A 20,000-nucleotide genomic window follows, 5' to 3' on the forward strand; every position below is an offset into this window, starting at 1 on the left:
TTTCAGCTTTAATACACTTTTTCATACAAGCCTTGTGTGCGCCTCCTTTTTCCCATTATCTTGAGTGATTACTACTTTTTGGGAGTGCACGCACCAAGCAATACACGGGTGTTAAGCGCAGGCGCAGACGTCGACCTTTGTTGGTCTTTTGTCATTCAATGTTTAGTATATACATTTGAGAACATATAAAGGGAGAGAGGTGAGGAGGAGGAGGAACTTGGGGCAGAGGGGTGGGAGTGGGGTGGAGGTGGAGGAGGCAGTGTCTTGAAAAATGAAATTGAACATGCGATGTTGCTTTGTCTCATCTTTGCTCCCATTGATGTACATTTTTTTTGTAGCCTCTTAATGCAGATGGGGTCGCCGGAGACCCTATTCACTTGCTGAAAATGCTTACCTACATCATAACAACATTGCTATGACATTACAGAGCCATAGCGCTGCGCTAAGGGGTTTTAAGTGAAAGCCCACCTGGGAAACTCCGACTCCCATTACCATTGTGACACACCACTCCACAGCACACAAATGAACACTGCACACTGCACACAATGACATTGCATTTATGCCTCACCGATGCAAGGGGCAGCCCCCAATGGCGCCCCAAGGCAGCAGTGCGGCAGGACGGTACCATGCTCAGGGTACCTCAGTCATGGAGGAGGATGGGGGAGAGCACTGGTTAATTACTACCCCCACCAACCTGGCGGGTCAGGAGTCGAACCGGCAACCTTTGGGCTACAAGTCTGACACCCCAACCACTTACCCATGACTGCCCAAACAAGGGATTTGACCAAGCGATGTTGCTTTGTTTCATCTTTGCTCCCATTGACGTTCATTTGGACTGTATGGAAACATAGTTCACTCGTTCAGTCACTGTCTCTCTCACTTTGTGTTGCATGCGTCATAGACGTGTGTGGGAGTGTGTGTGTGTGTGTGCGCGCATGCGCATGTGTGTGTGTGTGTTTGTGTGTGATTTGGGCTCTATCTGTCTGACTTTCTCTCTCTCTCTCTCTCTCTCTCTCTTTCTCTCTCTCTCTCTCTGACTGTCAATCTCTCTCCTGCCCTCCGTATCCTGTAGCCCTCTGTATATCTGTGTTTGTTTGCATGTGTGAGTATGTGCATGTTGGAGAAAAAGAAAAAGAAATAGGCCTAATAATAATAAAAGTCCTGTTGGCCTCTGGTTGCCGCTGGCCAGATCGTTTGGCCGGCCACGATGTTGTGATATTGCCCTGATTTCAGGAGCTAGTGAAAATTGCAGCCAGCACATGTAAAAAGATGTGGAAGAATTCATCAAATCAAATCCAGATGAGGGACTTTAAAGGCACACGGCTTTCCATCTGACCTCACATTTTTCCGTTTGAAGTCCTTTTTCTGTCCATCTTTTTCTCCCCCCCTCCCCCTCCCCTTCCCCTCCCCCTCTCTCTCCCTTCCCTTCCCTTCCCTTCCCTTCCCTTCCCTTCGCTTCCCTTCCCTTCCCTTCGCACTGGTGGTGTGCGTTCTTTTCCCCCCACCAGGCCTAGCGTGGTTGGCTGCGCAGGACAGAGGGGCTTCGAGCTGACCCCCATGCCCCACATAACTCATACTGGACAGCCATCCCGGCCACCTGCCCTGCAATGGCAAAGTGTAGTAACTGCTTTTTTTTGGTCAAAATTCAAAGAGTTGGCTGGAAGGTCAATCAAAGATTTTTTATGGTACCTAAACAATGTGCCCATATCTCAGGAGCTGACATAAAATGTTGGCGAGGATGTGGAGAAGAAGGGTCGCATACACATATATTCTATACATGTTCTATAATAAAACCATTTTGGGAGGAGGTAAGGCGAGCGGTCACATACATTTTTGATATTAAACAACCTCTAACACCAGTAAACGTATTATGCATCGACCTACCGAACAGGATAAAAAGAACGCACCGTAATTTTTTTCATATTCCAAGACTTTCTGCACTAAAGCAAATTACAAAACTATGGAAACAAAGCAAACAACCAGATGTCCAGCTATGGTATAATACAATAGAAAATGTTTTGGAAATGGAAAAAATATATTATTTTCTAGAAAGTGCTCACACAAATGGGAAGAAATGTACCCAGAAAATCTTTGCAATAATATGTGTCTTTATTTTAAAAATAGAACAACAACATAAGCTTCCAAATCTTCCACAGCTTATGCATGCCCTCACACAGCCACCCTCTACACCAGCACATACATACATCCAATACAACACCTACTTCACATACACCTACAGGTGAGCTATGGAATCTCTCTCTCTCTCTCTCTCTCTCTCTCTCTCTCTCTCTCTCTCTCTCTCTCTCTCTCTCTCTCTCTCTCTCTCTCTCTCTCTCTCTCTCATTGTCTCGTAAGGTTTCAGTTGAAGTGCTTTTTTATTTTTATTTATTTATTCTCTGTCTTTGTTGGTTTGTTTGTTTTTGTCTATATGTTTGTCTGCGTCAAATTTCTATTGTCATTTACGTATTTGGGGGGATATTTGGTAGTATGCTGAAAAGTCATTGAAAAGAATTGAAGTCTTGTATGGGCATATATCGTGAACTAGAAGAAGAGAGAGAGAGAGAGAAAAAAAGGATGGTGATGATGATGATGATGATGAATTTGTCATATTGAAATGAACTGTAAGCCTTGTGAACAATTCTTCCAATAAACAAAGTAACAAAAAAAAAAAAATCAAAGAGTTCAGGGGTGAGTTTCTTAAAAGAGAAGTTGTTAGCCTGTTAGCAATGGGAAAATGCATTGAAAACAACAAAGTAGGCCCTAGCTAATGTAGTAAGCAACTTTGGTTTTGAAAAATTCACCCCAGATAGGAAACGGTATTCAATACACCTCCTTTATCTTGTGACAAAACCTTATGATCCAAATTGTTCCTGTATTATAGATATTGCGGTAACTTTGTTTTAGGGATACATCTATTAGCACTAATACATGCAATGTGCCTGTATAAGTAACTTGTAAGGCATGTACAAAGCAAAATCAAACATTTGTTAGGCATGTATTCGCAAATGTCTTGTTCATGCACAATAAGGGATTTATTACCAATTTAACCTAACTAAGGACCTAGTAGGCCTTAGCGTTTGCTTAGTACATGCCTTACAAGTTACTTATGCAGGCATTAACATTGTATGTATTAGTGCTTATAGATGTATCCCTAAAATAAAGTGTTACTGATATTGCTAGGCCACATTTGCAGAAGCTACAATATCCAGCCTAATGCCAAGGCTTTGAAAGGCTTTTATTCTCTATGTTGGCGTAGTTACTGCACTTTGTCTTTGCAGGGCCGGGTGCACTCATTTATTTGTCTGGTGTGGACGTGCCAAACTGTATACACAACAAAACGTACCGGTATGAACAGCTGCTTAGCCATAATGGCCTGAACAATAAATGTTAAGAATGCGTTGCAAATGCAAACCATCTATTCTATATACATAGGTATAGTATATATATATATATATATATATATATATATATATATATATATATATATATATATACAGTTGAGGACGATATTATTAGCCCCCCTCCTGAAATTAGACATATCTCTTCATTGATCATTGAGAATGATCATTATTAATAAATGTGTGTTATTCTGGAAACAAATACACCATGGAGATAGTATCCAATAAGTTAAATTTGGACTTTTCCATTTTCACAATGAGTTTAAACAAAAAAGTGTAAAAATGGCAAGGACAAAATGATTAGCCCCCTTATCATTAATAGTCAATACAGTGCCATTTATGAACAAAACTTGACACCAGGCACTTTGATTAGCTGTTAACTATGTTGGCACATGTCCTACCAGGGATTTTGGCCCATTTTTTTCATCGCAAATAGTTAAGCTGGTCCAAATGGCATGGATGTTGAGGATGGACATTCATTTTCAGCACTCTTCAAATACTATCTAAAGGATTGAGGTCTGAACCACTCCATGACCATGGTTTTAGTATCCTTGAGGAACATTTGAACTATTTTGGATGCAAGTTTTGGGTTATTATCTTATTGAAAGATCCAGTGAAGATCTTAGCTCCCTCTATGAGCATATTTTTGCAAGATCACTTTCCACATTCTATCATAATTTTCAGTTTTTATGGTGCCGTACACCCAAACAAGGTTTCCTGTGGCTGAGGCTGCCACAGAATGATGCATCCACCACCATGTTTAATTGTGGAAACCATCTTATAACGATTCAAGGCCTATCCCTTTCTTCACCTGACAGAAGCAGAATTCATGCATCAAAGCAGGTGCAATTGAATATCATCAGATGAAAGCAGAGATGTTCAAAACTCATTTTTGACTTTCAAATGTTCACAGGCAAAGCTCAATAACACTCTGATATGCACTGCCTTTAGTAAAGGGGTTATTCTGTGATGATGGCCCCAAAGCCCAATATGATGACAAGCCCTAACAACTGTCTTTCTTGGTGGGGGAAAAAACTCCAGGTGAGGCCAGGTCAATAACAATCATCTAGGCAGGTGCCCAATGCTTCTTTGGTCTAATGAGACCAAGCCGTTTCTACAGTTACACACAGTGGTGGGGCATCAAGTTTAGTCTGTTATTCAGCCTCAGACACAGGGAGTCTGGGTCTGAATCTGGATTGCTGGGTCTTCCAACAACATTGTAACCCAAAGCATACATTTAGATTAGTTCAGAGGTTCTTCAAGGACACTGAAACCATGATATTGGAATCACCCGCTCATAGTCCAGTCCTCAATCCCACTGAGAGTCTGTGGTTAATGTCTATGCTCAGCATCCATGCGATTTGGACCAGCTAGAACACTTTGCAGTGAAGAAATGGGCCAAAATCCCTAGTGGGGCATGTGCCAACCTAGGTAGCAACTTATCAGAGCCTGTTGTCAGTTTTGGTTCATAAATGCCTCCATATTGACTATTAATGATCAGGGGGCTAATAATTTTGTCCTCGTCATTTTTGCCCTTTTTTGTTTAAACTCATCGTAACAATAGAAAAATCCAAATTCAACTCATTGAACATTATCTCCATCAGTGTATTTGTTTCCAGAATAACAGAAACGGTTAATAATGGTCATTCTTACTGAGAAATCAAGAGAAATATCTAATTTCAGAAGGGGGGCTAATAATATCGTCCTCAACTGTATATATATATATATATATATATAAGGGCAGTCATGGGTGAGCGATTGGGGCGTCAGACTCCCGACCCGCCAGGTTGGTGGGGGGAGTAATCAACCAGTGCTCTCCCCCATCCTCCTCCATGACTGAGGTACCCTGAGCATGGTACCGTCCCACCGCACTGCTCCCCACTGAGGGCTGCCCCCTTGCACGGGTGAGGCATAAATGCAATTTCGTTGTGTGCTGTGTGCAGTGTTCACTGGAGTGCTGTGTCACAATGACAATGGGAGTTGGAGTTTCCCAATGGGCTTTCGCTTTCACTTTCACCATATGGTGGTTCTTTGTTGCACTTGAAGAAGGTCCGAGGTCCGAAACGCTGTGCTAATAAAAACTGGGAGCATTAACACTAGGGCTGTAACGATATTGTATCGAACCGAGAAATCGTGATACACAGTCACGATACTGTATCGTGATACAAGGAGGCAGTATCGTGATACGCCCTTTTAACGTTTTGATACCCATCAGCCCAGAAAACAACCACATGATATGAAGTGATAGTGCTTCCAAGCATCAATTATTATATAGAAACTTTTAAAAATTATTAGTAGCCTCTTGTAACCTATTCTACCTATAAACTATCATAGTTTTTTATTCAAAAAATGTATAATGTTGGCAAGTGTGAAATCGGTAGGTCATGAATCGTGATACAAACTGAACCGTGAGTTGAGTGTATCGTTTCAGCCCTAATTAACAGTGTTGCGGACATCCATCCTTTACTTCAGTTATTTTATTTTGTCCAGCACCTGTGCCACTGTGATGTGCGCACATCCTCTGCGTTCTTGATAGTGTGCATATAATTCAGAGGTAGCTGTGTACAAATGTAGCCAAAATACTTTTGATAGATTTGGCAGTTTCCGTAATTAATTAACATTCCAGAAATACGGTTCCTGCCACCCAAGGGTCAGTCACTCCATTTTACAGAAGAACTGCAAACAGGAAGACACTGTCTAATTGACATAATTCAGTTAACCCAAAGTCCCTTTTTTGCCCCTTCCTTCCCTGGGTCTGGCTCAAATGCCCCGGCCAGGAATGGACTGGCCATAGGGCAAACGGGGCATTTGTCCGGTGCACTGCCGATGATTTTGGCCTGGCCTTCCTGTTTATGTAATGATATAACTGTGCGAATACACCGGCCACAACGAGATTCAAGCCACAGAGAATCGCTGCTGTGCAGCAAGATTGATACGAGCGATAGACGCGACCAGAGTGTGTCCGTTAAAAGCGCAATGTGAGCATTCCAACATCCTCATTGGCTGTGGTGGCTGTCGCTGAACCGCGTCATAGCTAATTTGCATAATATTCCCAAGAGTTCAACTACAAACTGTCGCTCGCGTTGCGCGAATTGCCTCTAGCCTCCCGAATCGCCTTTGTCGCGCGACTCAATACAAAAAGTCAATTACTTCCGTCGCTCGCCTGGCTCATGTCGCGGCCAGTCGTGCGGTCAGTCTTCATACCGCTACAACAAACTACTCCGAGCCAGATTTAGATAATAATGTTGGCTGTAGTGGTCAAAATAACTCGTATTGGTTGACTAAAAAATGTTTCGCGGTCTCTCTCAATGGCTGACGGTCTTGGCTGAAGAGGCCCGGCCTGGTTCTTCTGGCCCATCACAGCCCTGGTCCTGGCCGCCTGTGGGCCCCAGCAGAGCCCCCTCTTCTGTCTACAGACACCTGCTAATTTTCTCTCTGTTGTGCTTTGGTATGAATCGACCGAGGACGCCTATTGAGGGGGATCAGTGGAAAACGCCGACTCGGTAATTGGACGAAGGCAGGCAGAAGAGAGAAGTCCTTTTGAATTTGTTCATCTGTTGCGTTTTTTTTTTTTTTTGCTTTGCCCCCCACCCCCCTTTCCCCTAACAAGCGGGGGCACTGCAAGCACGGCCAAATGCAGCTGAGACCCTCTAAGTAGGCGACGTTTTCCCTACAACAGTTTTCACACCCCAGAAAGCTGCCCCTGTCTTTGTTGTTGGAGGGTAAGGCCGCAGCTGGACTGGGAAGAGGGGAGGAGAGGAGGGGGGGGGGGTGTTGGGGTGGGTAAGGGTTGCTGCTAGGGGGATTAAAGAAGAAATTTGGTGTAAAATGAACTCTGGGGATGTTAGAATGTGATAACGAGATGGTATGTGAGCTCAGGAACACAACATGGCCAGTCTGCGGAATTTCAAAGTTTTTCATAATTCTTTAGCAAGTAATAAAAAAAAAATCCATACACGTATGTCGCATCGTGTTAGGGTAGCCTAAAGACAGCTGTATTTTCATACCATCAATGCTCGATCTCGTTAACATTCCATTACTATCCTCAGAGGCGGACTTTCCATTAGGCAAACCTAGGCAATTGCCCAGGGCCCGGAGCAAATGTGTCCTCCGTAGGGGCCCCAGCTGTCACACCAGTCACGGTAAACACACAAAAAAGTAGGCCTTAATCTTAATTTGCTGCTTATGTACAGTAATCGAAGATCCATATGATTAAAATAGCACCAAAACGCAGAACTGTATGTCTATGATGACTTTTGAGGGCCCCATGTTTATATTTTGCCTAGGGCCCCAAAGTGACTAGATCCGCCCCTGACTATCCTAACCAATAACAACCAACCTTCCCACCCGACTACCACACACATAAGGATGGACAACTGCACTGGCCTACTGGGCCCAGAACCAGGGCCCCAAGAACCAAAGGGGCCCCAAAGCCAAGGAGGCCTCTATACTTCCATTCCCACTTCACTATCACTGACACTGACAGTGCTCTTCTGACAGAGCTCTCCACATCCAGTGCAAACATGCCTACAGCAGGTCTTCAGATAGTGAATGTGACTGTGTGTTACATACTCCACTTATAGGCCAGATTGACCTGAATGCAATAGGCCATAATGGACAGAAGGAGGGTATTTGATGCTAAACAAAAAGAAAAAACACCCCCCCAAACAAACAAACAAACAAACAAAACCAAACAACGAAAAAAAGAGAGAGAAAGTGAGACATCTTATAAATGTGTACATACTTACTTGTACTTTTTAGTTTGATCCTTTCTGTTGAGTGCACTCTTCTTTTTCCTTTTGACAGCCCCCAACACCCCCATCACCTCCAACCACCGCCCCCATCCCCCCCCATCACCTCCAACCTTCACCCCCTTTCACTACCATCTGGGGGACGTTTTCTAGGGGGGTTAGACATCCCCTCTGTTGAAACAGGCACACACAGACGTCATTAATGCTGACCCTAATTGTGCCAATTCAAAGCTCTCAATAGCTCTAATTACAAGCCTCTGCGTTGGCGTATCCAAAAAGCCGCTGAACTGTCATCCTTAACAATTAAATAATATCCAAGGGAACAATGGCAAGGGGCGACTGGGGCCACGGAGATGTCATAGTGATGCTCACACATCGCACAAAACAAACTGAGCAGCTCTCCTTAGTTTTAAGTGCGACATATTTGAATAGTGGATAATGCATACTGAGAATTGGGAAAGAACTGCTCAAAATGTCTCCTTCTTCACAAAAGGTAACGTAAATGTCTAACAGAATACCAATCTCTACACATTTAATAATAATAATAATAATAATAATAATAATAATAATAATAATAATAGTAGTAATAATAATTAAACAGCAGGCTAAAGAGGACCCCCCGCCCCCAACCACACACACACACACACACACACACACACACACACACACACGCACACACGCGCGCGCACACACACACACACACGCACACACACACACACACACACACACACACACACACACACACACACACACACACACACACACACACACACACACACACTCATTCGACAGATGCCAATTGAAATTGAAAATATCAATTGAAACACAAGTCACAATTAATTAATTTCACACACACCTTGAGTGAAAGATCAATTTCAAAAACTGAACAGCAGGTGTAGGCCTCCACAAACTGTTACTAAAACACCCATAGTTGTGTAAAGTAGAAGTAGGCCTACTCTATATAATAACACTAGTAATGTGATATTACAAAGCAGAAACCATGCACCCAGTAATAGCATATCACTAGTGTTGTAATTACAGATGTAAGAGTACTTCTACTACCACTTTATACAACTTTGAACTCAGCAAAGACAATTTTCTGGTATGTAAATTATTTTGGTAAGCTTTACGCATGCATGTGGACCAATGATTCCTGTGTAACTAGCTATTACAAAAGCTTTATCGCATGGATAGGCTTGGATTCGTATATGACTGTTTCATAGGCTACTCTTCTGCATCGGTTGTGTCGTAGGTAGCCTACTTAATAGACGAGTTTTGACGTTTCCCCAAAGTACCGCTGCCATTGGCCGCGCCTGCTGTCAAACGGGTGGCGATCACCCACCTCCACAGCCCACAGCGTTTAAATGTGTTGAAATGGAAGCTGAGTTAGTCAACCTGTAGCTGCCTTCGGGGTCTGATCAATGCGAACAGAGGATACAACCTACCATCATGTTTACCGTGAATTAATTGTTTTAAAAGAAAGTTTTGTCTTACCAATATGTGAGTGTAGCCAACTTCACTAAACCTCACATGTAGCCTTATTCAGGAGAAAGTGGAGTACGACGGAACTTTTTGGCGCTCTGCAATATTGGAATCGCACATCATAACACTACTTCTTCGTGAGGAGAGGCGATCAGACTGACGACGCTTTACATCTACCCACAGAGTGTTAATTCTCGAAGACAAGATGTTCACCACACACACTGTCGTTTTCCTTACCTATGCGTTTACGCAGCTGCTGGTGTGCCATCTGACACAGATCCCCGCGCAGAAACCAACCGGTCCCCGGGTAAGTTCTTATCCATCTCCCTGGCACAGCATACCTCATGCCCATCACGACGCCGGCGCAGTTCTTATCTGCGCTGACATCACTCTAAAAGCTGATATCGTTGTCCCATATGTTGGTCCGAGCAACGACTTGTAGGCGCTAACACTCGTGGTATCTTTATCTCATCTCACCGGCAACATAGATCATTTCTGAAGTCAGGAATTGAAGACTGTGAGTGAGTTGCTGTCAGGTGCACAGATATTTGACTTCAGGAAAGGTTGTCAGCTTGGCAAATTTCACGTTTTCATTTATTTCGCCATAGCCTAACTTTCTTTCAGGTGTAGGCCTATTTAAACCCCTGTTTTCTATGGATATATGGATAACAAGCTCAGTGTTATCGTTCTGTGGAATAGATTAGGACAGCATTTAAATAGAAAAAATGCAAACTTAACTTAATTTTTCCTCAACAGCTTCTTTTTCCATGATTTTGAAAAGTCTCTCAACTTCTGAAAACTGAACCGTCCTATCTGTGAATGAATATCCTACCCTCCCCTGGAGTCTTGAGAAAATGAATGTGATGAGTTTTCTTATTGTCCCTCTAGAGAGCCTGTCATTGAAGCGCCCATTGTTTTTTTTCCTCCTTTCATTCAGTTCTTTGCCTTTTCCCCTTCCCTCCTCAACTACCCCCCATGTTGAAAATAAAAAAGAGAGAGAGAGAGCGGACCCATTGCTTTACCAGAGCGCAGTTCGATAAGTTTTCAACAAAGACAACTTTGTCTTCTTTTTTTTTCTGTGCGCACCCCCCTCCCAGCCCTCTTCAGAGCTGGTCTGAATGCAGGCTGAGTTGAATTTGTTCTCCTCAGGATAAGCCAGTCTGAAACTGTGGCTTTTGTTCCCACTCCACCAAAACGTCAGTGTCTCCGCAGGGCCACTTTGACTAGAGAAGCTGACTTTCTCTTTCTCTCTGTGCGCGCGTGCGTGTCTGTGTGTGTGTGTGTGTGTGTGTGTGTCTGTGTGGGTGTGTGTTTCTGCCTCTGTCTGTGTGTGTGTGCACGCATGTGTGTGTGCGTGTGTGTGGGTGCGTGCATGTGTGTGTGGGTGTGTGTGCATTTGTCTGTGTATGTGTGTGCGTGCCGTGCGTGTGTGTGTGTGTGTGTGTGTGTGTGTGTGTGTGTGTGTGTGTGTGTGTGTGTGTGTGTGTGTGTGTGTGTGTGTGTGTGTGTGTGTGTGTGTGTGTGTGGTGATGTGATGATGAGTTTTCTCCTGGTCTTGCTGCTTTGCTCCACTTTTGTCGTCTTCTTTTCCTCGTCTTGATTTCTGCTGTCTGGGAAATGGCACAATTACACATTTTCCACTCACAGCAAGCAGAACAAAACAAAACGCTAAGTGGGCTATACCTGACAGAAAGCTGGCTACAGAGTACGGGTTGGCTGAACGTCTCTTTCAGTAACTGTCCATGTTTGCTGGGAGAGAATGAATACAGTAAAGTAGGCTATCTGTGGTCCAAAGACATACTAGAGAGAGAGGGGGGGGAGGAGAGAGAGAGAGAGAGAGAGAGAGAGAGAGAGAGAGAGAGAGAGAGAGGGCAAGCGAGAGAGAGAGAGAGAGAGAGAGAGAGAGAGAGAGAGAGAGAGAGAGAGAGAGAGAGAGAGAGAGAGAGAGAGAGAGAGAGAGAGAGAGAGAGAGAGAGAGAGAGCCACAGAGGGACTGTCATATTTGTGGTCTTGAGGGGGTGGGTGATTCAGTTTAAGATGAATCACTGATCCTCACACACATTTAACCTATTAAGGGTGAACACACCATGTGCAAATGTGTGTGTGTTTCTGTGTCTGTGTCTGTGTGTGTGTGTGTGTGTGTGTGTGTGTGTGTGTGTGTGTGTGTGTGTGTGTGTGTGTGTGTGTGTGTGTGTGGTACATAATTAGAGCTGCTTCGGGTGTGAGCGTGCATGTGTGAGAAGTACCTTTCCTTAATTTGCTCAGTATTACAGAAACTTAGCAGCCTACAATTACATGCGGAGAGGGTATGTGTGTGTGCGCACACGTGTGTGTGTGTGTGTGTGTGTGTGTGTGTGTGTGTGTGTGTGTGTGTGTGTGTGTGTGTGTACCATGTGTGTGTGTGTGTGCCTATGAGAGAGAGAGAGAGAGAGAGAGAGAGAGAGAGAGAGAGAGAGAGAGAGAGAGAGAGAGAGAGAGAGAGAGAGAGAGAGAATATGTGTGCAGGTTTAAGCAGAGAGTCTCTGCACATCATCTGTGTAACATGCTTGATTGTGTTCACTCATGTTGGGTGTCGGGCAGATGGTGGTGACTTGGTTCATTGCAGGTGTCAGACAGATATGACCACACAGATGTAACAGATGCTTTATAAATATGACCTCGGGTAAAAAAGAAAAGAGCCCAGCTAAAGAACTGAAACTGATGTGGAATTAAATGGGAAAGTTACAGTATAGGCCTATATTTTGGAGTGTGGCACACTTAAAATCCTTAAATTCTTCAAATCTTTAAAATCTTCCTGTCATATAAGAAAATACAGAGAAAAAAAGGTTTTTAAGTGTGTGGACTCCCCACTCCAAAATGACTGAAGGCTACAGTATAGTACAGTGTTTCTCAACTGGTGGGTCGCGACCCAAAAGTGGGTCGCGGAGGGGTCATGAGTGGGTCTCGAAGCCTTGGTGTAAAAACAAAACGTAATTCTAAAAAAAAAAAATCCAACTTTACCTGCAACAATTTAAAACTTTTATTTTGATAGGCTAGTGAACTCCGTGCCATCTGTCGTCATAGATACAATCTGAATGTTTATGCAAGATAGATAGTGTGCAACCAGTCATTCGAGTCTTGGTTACATTTTGAGAATTGTAATGAATTGACTTGAACGCTAAAAAAATTGGGTCGCGACCGAATGAGAGTGGAAAATGGTGGGTCCCAAGACTGTTCCAGTTGAGAACCACTAGTGTAGTATATATCCCACACAGGATTGCACTTGTGAATCATCACTGACACTGTTGCATGTCTTCAGTTCCAGTAAAATAGAACATGCAGAAGCAGCAGAGCAGAAGACTCCTACAGTAACACATCCTCTCTTTCTGTGGTTTGATGAGCCAATACTGAAAAAGTGAAGTGAAAGCCTTTACTGGGAAACTCCAACTCCCATTGTCATTGTGACTCAGCACTCCACAGCACACAAGTGTTCACTGCACACTGCACACAACGAAATTGCATTTACAAGGGGGCAGCCCCCAATGGCGCCCCAAGGGAGCAGTGTGGCAGGACGGTACCATGCTCAGGATACCTCAGGGGGATGGGGGAGAGCACTGGTTAATTACTCCCCCCACCAACCTGGTGGATCGGGAGTCGAACCGGCAACCTTTGGGATACAAGTCTGACGCCCTAGCAGTTTACCCACGACTGCCCATAAACTGAAACCAACACTTGGCAGATTTGAAGAGCTGTCCAAAGTAAAAGTAAACGTAAAGTCATGGTGTAAGTACAGCACTAGCACATGATATCACACAGTAGCTGTTACACCATGAACTCCATTGTACCTCATGAGATATTACAGATTAAGACTTTTAGTCATTACAATTTTGAGGATAATAAGGTAATTATAACACATGCTCTCTGTGCTCTGCTTAGGCATAGACACAAGGGTCAAAGCGGCCAGTGACACTGCAGGCTCTCAGCACTACAGCTACCTTTGGCCTGTTTTAGGACTGGACTACTGATCTGGCATGCTGGGCATTTTCCCGGTGGGTTGGCCCGACAGTCTTCAGAGGCCGATTTTTTGTTGGTGTTTTTTTCCCCTTAGGGCCTCTGCACACCGGCTCCGACAAAGTGCGGCGCACTTTTGCTTCCGACAGAATTCGGACCCCCAAACCCAATTTCACCCGAACATTGCATTGATAGTCAATGGGCGGCGCCGACAAAACAGAACTTGTCTCTAATTGCTATCCGACATCGGAGAATGTCCGCGGACATTGGTGCCAGTGTGCGTGGTTCTATTGAAAACAATGGAATCGAATTTTAGCTGAGCAGTGCTCAGCACTTTGTCGGAGCCGGTGTGCGGAAGCCCTTAGACACCGACCCACCGTGTACATGGGGAGGCCCATTGATCCCCCTTTAATATAGACTATAGTGTTTCTCAACGGGGGCGGTACGGGGGCGGTGGGGAGCCCTAGGGGGGCGTTGAGAAGGATACAGTTGAGAGGGGGCGGTACTTAGTTGTCATTGGGAGGGCATCAGTCCATTACTTTTTTTAATACTAAGGGGGGCGTTGGCAGGCTTATGATGAAGTCAAGGGGGCGTTGGGTGGCTGAGGGGGAGGTACAGGGGGCGTTTGTTCAAAACAGGTTGAGAGCCACTAATAGGCCTATAGACAATGGAGTGAGCTAAGCCAATCATAATATCATTGAAAGCAGAGGGGCTGTGTGAGGGGCTGGTCTAGGCCAAACATGTGTAACGGAGGCTAACTAGCAGAGTTGGCGTGGAACGTTAGTAAACCTCCCTCCCGAAAGCCATACAGTGTTGATGCCGTTGGGCTGAGGGACTAGTCCTTTAGTCCAGCGGGATCGTACTGTGCCTCCCATTTCCAAACCGATGTAGTTGACGAGGTCGCAGGTTCGTGCCCCGAGGGGGACGAACAGGTCCAGGAAGACAAACATGCCATTTTTTGGTCTCAGTCCAGCTCTGTACTCTTTACTGAACTCGCATGTGGCCCCCACAGTCGACTTTCACATTTATTGACTGATTTTCTCAACTTTGCAAACATACTGTAGCCCCTTTTATTTGCACAATATCATACTCATACTGTGTCACGTCTACAGCAATGGCCGTGGCTCATCTTTCAATATCTATAAGTTAATAAGTGTTTTTCACAGTGCATTCTTGTGTAACATTATGTACTGTGTCGCTTACATTGATTAGAACTAAGCAGAATCCTTAGTCTTGTTTTCCAGACTCTAAGGTACAATTATAATGCATAGTGCATTACTGTATATGTTATTACGCCTTTTATCACACTTTGCCTTTTCATGTTTTTTTTTATATACATATTTTTAATTTGTAGTTTATTTAGCAGGGGCAATGCAGTGGATTATTACAAACATGACGTGGCAAGGCCATGACAAAACTGGTAGATGTGATACATACATAGGTTTATGGCCAAGGTTTATAGCCTGATGGCTAATTTGCAACCACAGTCCTGATTAGTTCACATAAAACATACAAATTATGCAATTATATGTGATCTTAAAATATGTTTCCTATAGCATCAAAATCTAGTTAAAAAAAAAAAAAAAGTGAACCGTGACAGACTAAAATAGACTGCAATCTTCCATTCTCTATGACAATATCTATTGCGGCTCGCAAGTGATAGTACAGATAGTAATAGAACAGACACTAGGGATGAACGATTCCACTTTTTTTGAAAACCGATATGAGTACGAGTACATTCATTTTTGCACTTCCCATGCTGCTTTCAAGTCAACAGAACGTGACGAGATGTTGCGTAGTTGCGTGTAATAGTAGTATCGGTGCCTGGTATCGGCAAGTGTTGACGAGTACGAGTTTGACGAGTATAGTGAGCAAGTATCGGGGTCAATACCGATACTAGTATCGATATCGGTGCATCCCTAAACATATGGATGTCTTTGCTCTTTTATGGCTGAATCCCCTGTGAGTGATCCGCCGTCATCAATCCTCTGCACTTTTGACCATTAACAGACACAACTGTATTGAAGTGTGCTGCCATTTTAGACTTTGCTACACCACCCTGCATTGTGTAGTGTAGATAGATTTAACACTGACTGTAAAATAAGACAGTAGCAGATGCAGTGACCACAGATAGCAGGCCTGTAGCCTGTCCTGTAGGCTACTGACGATGTGGATTATAACACAGCATGTCCATTGCAATGCAACTGTGTCATAAAGAAGCTTAGACAACATGAATAAAGTTCTCGCTAAATCGCTCAAACTCGCTCTCTCACTCACTCACTCACTCACTCGTTCAAACTCCTCATCTCCCGTTGCCCTTCTGCAACTGTGTCATAAAGAATAAAGAAGTCAACATGAATAAAGCGCTCGCTAAATCGCTCAAACTCACTCACTCACTCTCTCACTCACTCACTCACTCACTCGTTCAAACTCCTCATCTCCCGTTGCCCTTCTGCAACTGTGCCATAAAAAAGTCAACATGAATAAAGCGCTCGCTAAATCGCTCAAACACACTCTCTCACTCGCTCACTCGTTCAAAGCTCCTCATCTCCCGTTGCCCCACTGGCTCTGGGCACTAAATCAGGGGTGAGCTTACTTCCATGTAAACCTTGTAACCCGCAGTGAGTCATTTGCTATGTGGGAGAACCTCCAGCTGTAGAATGAATAACACCAAACGACCCCGACGCGACTCGGCTCCGCCAAGATAAAGAGAGGCATCTGACCAATCCATCACATGTGCTCTCATGATGTGCATCTACGGACCAGAGGAAAGACAGCCAGCCAGCAAACCATGCATTCAGATATGTGTAGTAGTAGAGTAGAGTTACTTTATTGATCCCTGGGGTGATGAGTGTGAGAGCAAGACAGCCAGCCATGCATCCAAATATGTGTTTGACACTTCCCATGTTGCGACCTCTAAAAAAAAGCCTGCACTGAATTTATATATCTGCCGATTTGGTCTTGAATGGAAATACAAGTTTCCTTTACTGTGCAGCACCCAACAAACAACGCTACAAATGAAATACTGTATATCCTACTTGCATGCGTTGTATCATACAGAGGTGCCTCTTCTCACCAGGCTAGGGCAGGCAGCCGCTTGAGCCCCCAAGCCCCTAGATTGGTGTTTCTCAACGGGAGCTCTACAGCTTAGGATGAGGTCAAGGGGGCGTTAGTTCAAAAAAGGTTGAGAGCCACTGCCCTAGATGGTAAATTACAGCTCACACTTTTCTAAAGTAGTGGCAAATTTTCTTCATTCCTTTGAATTTTCGCTTGGGGCTCCATGCAGCTGACCCCAGAATCTCCGCCTCAGGACTGCCCTACAAAGGCAAAACGCAGTAACTGCATATTTAGTCAAAGATTTAGACTGAAAATGGTCGTCATTAGGCCTGCACCTCCTTCATCTTGTGACAAAGCCTTATAACCGAAATGTGTCCCGTTTTAGAGATATTGCTGTGTCAAATGTGCAGTAACTACAATAGCCAACCCAGTAAAAAAAAAAGCTTTAAAGACGTTTTCTCTCAGTTTCAATTTTGCTGTATTACTGCACTTTGCCTTCGTAGGGCAGATAAGTTTGGCGTGCTAGACAAGGGAAGGATTTAGAGGAGGGATGGGATCCTGTTTGCACACTGCTACAACATCACAGCATTGCAACATATTTATTACTAAGGCCTCGTCATTTCCATTCTGGCTATAAAAAAAGCCAAAATAGAGGCCAAGTCGGGTTAATTTGGAACAAGCACACACACACACACACACACACACACACACTCTCTCTCTCTCTCTCTCTCTCTCTCTCTCTCCCTCTCTCCCCCCCTCTCTCTCTCTCTCTCTCTCTCTCTCTCTCTTTGTCCTGTAAAGTAACATGCAGGGTCAGGTTCTCATCTCATTAGGCTATTCCTACATGGTCACTCATGGAGGGAAAAGGGAAGGAAAAAAAGCCCTCCGATGAAATTCAGGGAATGCTTTAATATTTCCTGTCCTTTGAAGTATAGCGCTTTGTTGGCGTGTGAAAGCTTTTAACATGACAAAGCATTTGGTAATCCACGTGCGAAGACTCATTTAGAGAGCGCGAAGACTGGACCTTATTTATTTATTTATTTATTGAACTATTTACTGTTCAGACATTAGCCCATTATCTCAGGCCCAGGGACAGACACAGATGCCAACTATAAAGCTTTTTTTTAAGTAACCCTTTTGTACCTTTGTGACGGAGGTCATCTTGCACCTGTTCGCCTCCCTCGGGGATCGAACCTGCGACCTCGTCAACTACAACGGTCCGTCAATGGGAGGCACAGTACGATACCGCTGGACTAAAGGGCCAGTCCCCCACTGTATGAGGCTTTGGGAGGGAGGTTTACTACTAACTCTGCTAGTTAGCCTCCGTTACACCTTAATTGATGATAGGACAGTCAAGAGTATTACAGGAAGAGAGTGGGGAGAGAGAGATGGGGCAGGGTAGGACACGATCCAGTCCGAACTCAAACTGAAACCTGAGTCCCCATGGGCATGCAAGCCAATATGTGAGGGGTTAGTCTTAGATGCAAACCTGCTACACAAATAACGAATACACCGGCCGCGACGAGATTCAAGCGACAGAGAATCGCTTCTGTGCAGCAAGAGCGATACGAGCAATTGAAGCGACTATGTCCGTTAAAAGAAGAATGCAAGCATTCCGATTGGCTGTGGCCACTAACCTATACAGTCATTGGCTTGTGACAGCTGTCGCTGAACTGCGTCATAGCTCATTTGCTTAATATTCCCAGGAGTTCAACTACAAACTGTTGCTCTCGTCGCGCAAATCGCCTCTAGTCGCGCGACTCAATACAAACACATTACGAAGTGAATGAGTTCCGTCACTCGCCTCGCTCATGTTGCGTCCGGAGTATTTGTGCGGTAAGACACTAACTAGCACTAACTGGCCTAGGCCCACCAACACCCTGTGAGTTGCCTATGCCTGCGCATGGACTTGTACATGTAAGTAAGTCTAGTCAGCTCTATGACCTCGCATTTTGTGGATGCATGGCACAACAGATTTGAACCATTTTCATCTGTATTTCCTGATACGTTCCCTGATATCAGGTGAGGGTTTCTGGCAATTCCAGGCAGGAATCCTTTGTTCTGTTTGCTAATACACAGTTGGCCATGCACTGCAAAACATTGCAATCCATGAATTTAAAAAAAGTGAGTTGCCCTGCTGCCTTAAGTTTGTAAGTTGACTCAACTTGAGAAAGCCTCGTGTTTAGTTAACTTACAATCTTGAGGCAGCAGGGAAACTTGCTTTTTCATGTTTAACTGGCTGCAGTGTTTTAGAGTGTGCTTCAAATCCATTTGCTTGAAAAGAATGGAACCTTAGTGCTCATTATAATATTCAGCCATTGGTCTTGCCAACTGGTCTTTCTCCAGCTATTGCCGTTGTCCCTAACATGTGGAGCCAATGAAAAACATGGTTATTCAAAGATGCTTGGAATCGCTTATCTGATTGGTTGCAGTTCTGTTTAGTGGCATGCAGAAGCATTTGATAAACACCTGTTGTCCCTACTCCTGATTGCTGATGAGGTTTGTGTGTACAGTAGTAGTGTTGCTGTGTAATTGATAGCAGAAGCAAGGCAAGGCAATTTTATTTGTATAGTGCATTTCATACACAGGTGCAACTCAATGTGCCTCACAAAAATAAACAAATGCAAAAACAAAGGAGACAGGGAAGAAAGAAGGAAATAAATTACAGTCAAAGAACATTTAAAACATTAAGATAAAACATATGGTAAAAAAATAATAAAATAAAATAAACATAAGAATTTAAAATAAGAATGATATATAATTTAAGCTAGGGGAAAGCATCTGAGAACAGCTTTATCTTTGAGTCTAGATTTAAAGCTATCAATAGTGGGTGCATTTTTTACGTCATCTGGAAGCTGGTTCCAAAGCTTTGAAGCATAGAAGCTAAAGGCTGCCTCTCCACACTTTGTAATAGAAGCCAAGTCAAGTCAAGTCAAGTCAAGTCGGTTTTATTGTCAATTTCTTGACATGAAGCTGGAATGCAAAGAATTGAATTTACGTTTCTTACTTTCCCATGCAGACAGACATAGCCTACTGTGTGGACATATACAATTAGACATAGACAGTATACATAGGCTACATTACACCTAGAGTAGGCCTAGCTATACAATACCCATACAGACATAAAGTGCAAGACTGGGCAACAGCAGATACAGAACATACATTAAAGGGACAGTTTGGTCAATTTCAACATGCAGTTGTATTGCTCACGCTACCCTTGACTTGTCAGTAACTGGTGATGCCACATTTTTCGTCTCAGCCCTTTCCGAGATATGAGCAATTCTAATGGGGGCAGCGTTTGTTTACATTTTTAAAAAATGAA

At 43.9% G+C, this 20,000-nt stretch overlaps 1 protein-coding gene across 1 annotated transcript in view; it reads left to right on the top strand.

The window, feature by feature from the left end:
* The first annotated feature begins 9,554 nt into the window (after positions 1-9,554).
* smoc1 (SPARC related modular calcium binding 1) overlaps positions 9,555-20,000 on the top strand; it is a 93,939-nt gene continuing 83,493 nt past the window's right edge. Inside the window, exon 1 of the mRNA XM_063183952.1 lies at positions 9,555-9,938. Within this exon, the coding sequence (XP_063040022.1) occupies positions 9,837-9,938 (102 nt within the window). The 5' untranslated portion in view covers positions 9,555-9,836. The remainder of the gene's footprint in view (positions 9,939-20,000) is intronic.

This window comes from Engraulis encrasicolus, chromosome 19 (genome assembly GCF_034702125.1).
Source record: "Engraulis encrasicolus isolate BLACKSEA-1 chromosome 19, IST_EnEncr_1.0, whole genome shotgun sequence".
NCBI classification, from domain to species: domain Eukaryota; kingdom Metazoa; phylum Chordata; class Actinopteri; order Clupeiformes; family Engraulidae; genus Engraulis; species Engraulis encrasicolus.